This window comes from Lathyrus oleraceus, chromosome 1 (assembly GCF_024323335.1).
Source record: "Lathyrus oleraceus cultivar Zhongwan6 chromosome 1, CAAS_Psat_ZW6_1.0, whole genome shotgun sequence".
NCBI lineage: Eukaryota > Viridiplantae > Streptophyta > Magnoliopsida > Fabales > Fabaceae > Lathyrus > Lathyrus oleraceus.
The window spans coordinates 99291314-99300078 of NC_066579.1; the positions used below are offsets into that span (position 1 = coordinate 99291314).

At 32.9% G+C, this 8765-nt stretch overlaps 1 protein-coding gene across 1 annotated transcript; it reads left to right on the forward strand.

Annotated features, from left to right (window-relative positions):
* Window positions 1–6930: 6930 nt before the first annotated feature.
* On the forward strand, window positions 6931–7918 carry LOC127119238 (putative germin-like protein 2-1). Its single transcript, XM_051049437.1, has 2 exons — window positions 6931–7133; window positions 7224–7918. Exons 1-2 carry the CDS (start codon window positions 7016–7018, stop codon window positions 7766–7768), a joined length of 663 nt encoding a protein of 220 aa, XP_050905394.1. The 5' UTR covers window positions 6931–7015; the 3' UTR covers window positions 7769–7918.
* The last annotated feature ends 847 nt before the right edge of the window (window positions 7919–8765 follow it).

Here is an 8765-nt window from a genome sequence, read left to right on the forward strand (position 1 = left end):
ATGAAGAAGAAGATGAAGTTGATGATGATGATGGTTCCTTCCTCTTCTCCTCTTCTTTCTCTTTTCTTCTTTCTTTCTCTTTCTCTTCTTTTCCCTTTTCTGATAACTCTCTCCTTCTTCTTATCTCTTCCTACTACTTCTTATCATTTTCTTCTTTTCTGATATACCTTCTTTTCTTCTTCTCTTTTCTACCACACATACTACATATATAATATATATAATATTAAGTAGTAACCAAAATATCCCAATTGATATTTTATCTTCCAGCACCAATTGACCAATTATTAATGTTACCAAAATGTCCTCTCTTGTACTTATTAATATTGGTCTGTCTCTTTATTAATAATTAATCCCTTCAGAGTTCATTGGTTACTCTATTGGTTCCAATTGACAACACTTAGAGCACAAAGGAGCTCCAATTGTTATAACTAACCAAAGATATAATACATAGGAATTCAATAGGTCTCAACTGACAACTAATTGAGCATTTAAGGGAATATGGGATATTACAGAGAGTATATTGGGCAATGATTCGTTAATATAACTTGTCTATTGTGTGTACATGATGTGTTATGTCGTGTCAGAAGAGGTCAGAAAGTGATCTTGTGGTGTATTTCTACAACATCAAAAACATATACAGTAAAGTAAAAGGACAAATCTCTAAGCCCCGTTTATAACTTTAATGCATGTCAGGTTTCATTCTGAATGGCCTTTATTATTGTAGCTTTTTATATCTAAAGTAGCCATTCTAGTGAATATCTTTGTCCTACTATTTTAAATCACTTTAATCATGAAATCCACTTGTTGCTTGATGTTTCACAACAACAAGGTTGTATAATTTTATAAGTTGATCATTCAAAGAAGCTCATTTCTTCCAATAGGTCCTTTTATAACCACTTCCATCTAGAGTTTTTGTGGTTTCTGGGCTTTTGGATATTCGTGATTTCTGGCCCAAAAGAATCAGTATGTTTCCCTCTAATTCTTCATATTTGTATTATTATAGAGCCATGTACAATAAGCATGTGGGAGAGAATGTATCTTATGGTAAGCTTAGTGGCACGGGAATGCAGGCGGCGATATCTTGCAGCAGTCCTTTGAAGAAGAGATATAAGGTGGAAGTTATAATAGATGTACTATTGTGCAGATTTTTATCCTCTTGCGCCTTGATATTATCTCTTTGCCATTTGATCCAAATGCACTTCATCATGTTATCTGGTGCCACATAAGCCATAAAACCATGAATGTCTACTCTTTGTAACTTGCATTGCACCCTCTATTTCCTCCAGTTTTATTCTCAAAGTTGAGGTTAACTTACTGTTCTAGTATTGTCGTGCCAAGACCCATCATAAGTTATCTCTACATAAGCAACAAGCATATAAAACTCACAAAAGAGAGCATTTCTTGTGCTCTTTATAATCTACTCAAAAACACCAAAATATAGTAAATTAAATTGGAAAATTACAAAATTAAAAAGATAAATCCAAATGTTAAGGCCTATAATAACTCACAAAATATGAGTTATCATAACCCCAAAATTGAATCATTACCTATCCTCAAGTGATGCGACAGTTAATATCAGAAAATAAAATTTTTACTTACCTCCGTCCCTTAATCTAGCATCTCATTTCATATACAACTCAGAATCTATCTAAGGGGATCACATCCAAAAATTGACACAACTCAGTCTTTTTACAAATTAGTCATGTTAATGCTTGTATGCATGATTCCTGAAGTTGCGTGTCATACCAGAACTCTCCACTTAAGATAGCTAGCCTAGATCCTAGTTTGATTATATTATCCTATGGTCCAAGAATTCATTTTTTTTCAGTTTCAAAATGGGGCTTAACTATCTTGCTCTTAACTTTAAGCTCATTTTGAACTCGAGGCTTCCACTTGCATTACTTATTATTATGTTTGATAAGTTTTTCTACATACCCCACCTTTTCACCTAGAGGGATCTCACTTGTAATGAGTCTAACCTTTTACTCAGAGTGAAGACATCCACTTGTTCCTCCGGTTTCTGGAACATGAACTTTATTTCTTCTTTCCCCCCACACATTTGTGTGTTTAACTGTAAATGCAGTGTATCCTTATGCTAGCCTTAAGTAGTAGTATTTTCCTCCCTTAAACTAAATCCTACAGTGAGTCTTATTCCGTATTTTAAAACAATCCAAACTTCTTAAAAGTCTGTCTACTATCCTGACTACTTATGGCGTGACATGGGTTATCAGAAAGTCACATTCGGGTGCATTGATTTTTAACATTAAGACCTTGCTTCCAACATTGTCAATAGTCCGATTAGAATCTCTCTAGTTATTATAAATAATGTTATTTTATGGATGAAGTTAGTTTTTTTTTATTATAATTTTTAACACAAACAACAACAAAACACATGAACAGAACAACAACACAAAACATAAATATTTCATTAATTTAAACTAAAATTGAAATGACAAAAACATAAAAATTAAGCTACGAGATATATGATTAGATTAATTAGATGAAAGGTAAACTGCAGTCATATTGGAAGTTGTCACGCCTCCAAACATAAAGTAAGGACAAGGTCTTCACTGTCATCTAGTGAGTTGTGACACACCATGACTCGTCATCCATAAATACAACAGAGTTGAAGAAGATATAACAGTTAGGCCTTAAGCTTGTTGCTCGTCCTAGTTGCCTATTATTTTTCTGTCCTTTTTCTTTTCTTATCTTTTTCTTCTTTCTAGGCCCTTATTTCATTTTCCTATTCCTTTCCTCGAGCCTTCGGTTCATCATCGATGGGTTTCTTAGATTTCTTTTTTCTTTAAAAATATTATGCTTTAGGTTCTATTTTTTAATTTTTATAATTATATGTCGCAAATAAATGATTTAACTGCTGTCGTTAATAAATCGTCGTGATAAACTTTTAAACAGACGTAATTAATATTTTCTACATGACACAAATTCAATTTTGAAGATGTAACTGTCACGATAATTTTTAAACTGAAGCAATTAACAATATATTTAGACTTCTGCTTCAAATATTTTAGTAATTTTCGCAGTTATATAGTTTACTACGGCGGTGCCCCGCAGCTGCCACAGTTAGTGTCTCATGGGGCGGTTCAGACACACTCGTCACAGTTAGGGCATTATTAGGGCGGTTCTGAACCAACCACCACAATATGTATGCCTCCTGAAGAATTTTTTTTGACTTGGGTGTTCATGTATTCAATTCACTCTCAATCTCATACTACTCTTTACTCAATAACTGACTTGGGTATTGAAGAAAAAACATTAAAAGTAATGAAACAAACACTATCGAGATGTACATACAAAATAAGTTGGTTAGTGAGAATAAAGAATGTTACATGGCACCGTTTATCCATAATTAAATATATGCTTTAATTTGTGTTTTCATTTATAAATCAATTTTATATACATTATTAATTACTCTGAGTGTTTATGTAGGAACCATTGATAATTAATTATTTGATATCTGAAATAAAATGTTGTAGTTATATTATGCTCGTTACACTATAAACCTGATAAATATATGTAAAATATTTTGAGCGGGTAAGTGGTATTACTTGTAATACTCAAGTTTTACCTTTAGTTTTGAATAGTTTCTATTCATTTTTAATTTTCACCGACATGTAGAGCTATGAAGGGGTACAATTTTGTGAAACATTATTTAGTTGGTAAAAATCCAAAGTTCATAGAACCACGTGTAAGTATTGTCCTACCTCGAAAAAAATGAGAACGGGATGCTCACGAGGCATAATCGCACGCTCGCTGGATGTACTTAACAAAGTCGCCACCGAACTTTATTTATTCCCAAAGAGGGAAAGGGAAAATATCGATAAAACCCCTAAAAGAACGAAAATGATATGGTCGTCGCAATCAAATGAGCTACTATCTTATTCTACTGTTGTTGATCAAAGTGAATTTATTCCAATTATGTACTACACTGAAACTCCCTTTGCACTGGACAGAAGATTACTAGTTATAGGAAAAATTCTGAGGCATTCTTAAGCGCATCGGCCTTGGGCCTAAAGCGTCTACCATAATCTGCCAACTCTGACCAGTTAACTTTTCTTCTTCAACAAGTGTTGTTTGAAAACGTGTGGTGTCACATGCAAGTATACATGTTATTTTAAAGTAGCAAGTGATAGAATAGTAAGGATATCAAACCCACAGGGAGTGAAAAATAACTTAAATTCTTCATATTCGTATTATTATAGAGCCATGTACAATCAACATGTGGGAGAGAACATGTCTTGTGGTAGGCTTAGTGGCACATGAATGCAGGCGACGATGTCTTGCAGCAGTCCTTTGTAGCAGGAAGACAAGCTAGGCGTTGTAATGGATGTACTATTGTGCCTTGATATTTTTTCTTTGCCATTTGATTCAAATGCACTACATCCTACTATCCGGCGCGACGTAAGCTATAAAACCATGAACGTCTACTATTTGTAACTTGCATTGCACCCTCTATTTCGTCCAGCTCTCTTCTCAAAGTTGAGGTTAACTTACTGTTCCAGTACTGTCGTGTTAGGACCCATCATAAGTCATCTCTATGTAAGCAACAAGCACATAAAACTCACAAAAGATAGCACTTCTTGTGCTCTTTATAATCAACTTAAAAACACCAAAATGCAGTAAATTAAATTGGAAAATTACAAAATTAAAAAGATAAATCCATATGCTAAGATCTATAATAACTCACAAAATACGGGTTATTACGTCCCAAAAAGTGAATTATTACTTGTCCTCAAGTGATGCGACAATTAATATCAGAAAATAAAAATTTAACTTCCCTCTGCCCCTTAATCTAGCTGCTCATTTCATATACAACTCAAAATCTATCTAAGGGGATCACATCCAAAAATTGGCACAACTCAGTTTTTTTACAAATTAGTCATGTTAGTGATTGTATGCATGCTTTCTAAAGCCATGTGTCATACCAGAACTCTTCAGTTAAGATAGCCAACCTAGATCCTAGTTTGATTATGTTATCCTATTGTCCAATAATTCATTTTTTTCAGTTTCAAAATGGGGGTTAACTATCTTGCTCTTGGCTTTCAGCTCACTTTGAACTTGAGGCTTCCACTTGCATTATTTATTATTATTTTGATAAGTTTTGCTAGATCCCCCACCTTTTCATCTTGAAGGATCTCACTTGTAATGAGTCTAACATGTTACATAAGAGTGAAGACATCTACATGTTCCTCCAAATTCTGACACATGAACTTGTTCATCCAGTTTCTAGCCTATGAACTTTATTTCTTCTTTTTCCACACATTTGTGTGTTTAATTGTAAATGCAATGTATCCTTATGCTAGCCTTAAGTAGTAGTATTTTCCTCCCCTAAACTAAATCCTACAATGAGTCTTTATCCATATTTTAAAACAACTTAAACTTCTTAAAAGTCTATCTACTTTCCTGACTACTTCTGGTGTGACATGGGTTATCAGAAAGTCACATTCTGGTGCATTGATTTTTATCATCAAGACCTTGCTTCCAACATTGTGAGTAGTCCGATTAGAATATCTCTACTTATTATAGATACTGCTATTTTATGGTTGAAGTTAGTTATTTTTTTCTTTTTGATTTATTATAATTTTTTAACACAAACAACAACAAAACAGCAACACAAAACGTAAATATTTCATTAATTTAAACTAAAATTGAAATGACAGAAATATAAAAATTAAGCTACGAGATATATGATTAGATTGATTAGATGAAAGGTAAATTGCAGTCATATAGGAAGTTGCCACGCCATCAAACATACAAGGTCCTCGCTGTCATCTAGTTAGTTGTGACACGCCATGACTCGTCAGCCACAAATACAATAGAGATGGGGAAGAAATAACAGTTAGGTCTTAAACTTGCTGCTCTTCCTAGTTGCCTATTATTTTTCTGTCCTTTTTCTTTTCTTTTCTTCTTCTTTTTAGGCCCTTATTTCATTTTTCTATGTCTTGCCTCGGGCCTTCGGAGTACCATCAGTAGGTTTCTTAGCTATTTTTTTTTCTTTAAAAAAATTATGCTTTAGGTGTTATTTTTTAATTTTTATAATTATCTGTCACAAATAAATGATTTAAATGTTGTCGTTAATAAATCGTCGTGATAAAATTTTAAACAAACACAATTAATATTTTCTACTAAACACAAATTCAATTTTGATGACGTAAGTGTCACGATAATTTTTAAACTGAAGCAGTTAACAAATATATTTAGACACCTGCTTCAAATATTTTGGTAACCGTCAAAGTTATCTACTTTACTACGGCAGTGACCCGCAGCTGCCTCAATTTGTGTCTCATGGGGCGGTTCAGACACACTCGCCGCAATTAGGGCATTATGAGGGCGGTTCTGAACCAACCACCACAATATGCCTGCCGCCTGAAGATAAGTTTTTGACTTGGATATTCATGTATTCAATTCATTCTCAATCTCATATTATTCTTCACTCCGTAAATAACTTGGATGTTGAAGTAAAAACATTAAATAAATTTGCTCCACCTCCAACACCTCATTCCACAAATTCACTACACATGGTTTTCGAACATAAATAAATAAATAAATAATTTAATATATATATATATATATATATATATATATATATATATATATATATATATATATATATATATATATATATATATATATATATATTTCATAGGATTAATATTAAAAATATAATCTGCAAATACTAACTCTGTAATACAATTTCAACTTGTTAGATCATCGTCATGGACAAAAACCTCTTATATTCAGTTAATCATCTCTGTAGCGCGTGTGAAAAGTTATTCTTTAGAAGAATAAGTAGCATGTAGTAGTTAAAGATTAATTGAACATATATCTTACTAATTAAAAAAGGCTTATTTTTACTTGGTCTTTAAATGTATTTTATAAGTAAATATATGGAATACTTCAATGTCTAAACTTGTTATAAATAGTCTCTTCCTATGTCTCCAAAATCTCATCATTCATAAACATACAGAAGCAAATATACACAAACAAAGAGAGCAATATGAAGAGTAGTTACTTGTTTTTAACAGCCTTCTTGGCCTTAGCATCTTGTGCCTTAGCATTTGATCCCAGCCCTCTACAAGATTTTTGTGTAGCAATCAATGACACAAAGAATGGTGGTATGTATATATAATAATGTTTTTTCTGTTCATCAACAATAAACATTTTATTACAGTAAATCAATTTAATCACTCATATTTGATTTGCAGTGTTTGTTAATGGAAAATTCTGCAAAGATCCAAAACTCGCTACTGCAAATGATTTCTTTTTCTCAGTGAAAGAAGGAAACACGTCGAATTCACTTGGTTCAAAAGTGACACCAGTTACTGTTAATGAGATATTAGGATTAAACACTCTTGGTATTTCTCTTGCTCGCATTGACTTTGCACCTAGGGGACTAAATCCTCCACATACTCATCCAAGAGGTACTGAGATTCTTATAGTTTTGGAGGGTACTCTCTACGTTGGTTTTGTTACTTCTAACCCACAAAATCGTCTCATCACTAAAGTACTTAACAAAGGAGATGTGTTTGTGTTTCCTATTGGTCTCATTCACTTCCAGTTGAATGTGGGATATGGAAATGCAGTTGCCATTGGTGGACTTAGCAGTCAGAATCCAGGAGTTATCACAATTGCTAATGCTGTATTTGGTTCTAATCCAGAAATTTCATCAGAAGTTCTTACAAAGGCTTTTCAAGTTGACAATAAGATAGTTGACAATCTTCAGAAACAGTTTTGGTTTGACAACAACTAGAGTTGCAACTTGTGATATGTGCTTAGTTTTGTTTTTTATTTTATCTTTTGACATTGTGATATTTATTATAAGACACTAAGAAAATAAAATGTTAGGTAAGATGTAACTTATATTTATATTAAATCATTTGAATAAAAAAATTGTTTTCCATATTGTATCCTAGTATTTTATTCTTAAATATAAAAAATATTCAATAGTAGCATTTGCAACTTCGGTGATAAGTGAAGAGTTTCTCATCATATCTTTTCTAATTTATATCTATATAAAATGATAATCCTAAAATTATATAAAAGTTTATTTTAAAATTTCAAGTGAAAAAAAAATTGTCAGAAGTCAGAATGTTACTAGTTGATGAGAAGACATATGGAGCAAGAAACTCTGGATATAGTCGACTATAGAAAAGGACAATGGCTGGTGTAGAGATGACGGAGAGCGAGGACCTCAATGCGTATTTTCTACGTACACTCCTTTAAACACGTCAAGGGAGAAAAATTGGTGAGATGCATGAACATTGAGTTCAAAGAAGCTGTAATTAGGAACTTAGGGAGTCAACCATGAAAGATAAATAGAAGTATTGTTGTTAATCCTAAAGGATGTAATTGAAGAGCTAATAAAAAAAAGGGAGGAGGCTCAATGGGTACACTTGATACAGAGGTACAAGAGGCGAGTGAGACGAGAACAAAGGTCTTAGAAGATGTGATAAGTCTCCAAAGAAGAAATTGTTTTCTCGATTGGATAAGGATTTCCCTAATAAAACTATCGAAGTTGTGAGCATATCTAAGGGAAGAAGGACAATATCAACAAAGAAAAAAATGAGTGAATGAGGAAATGACAATACTTTTATTACTAGGGGTATCCCTAGAGTAAAAAACTCCTCAAAAGGGACCATGAAGAGGAGGATTGTTGAATTAATAGTAGTCAACAAAGATGGTGGAATAACCCCTAACGGGAAATCAGAAAGGTCAATTCTCGGGTTCCATGATAGTGAAAAGGTAGG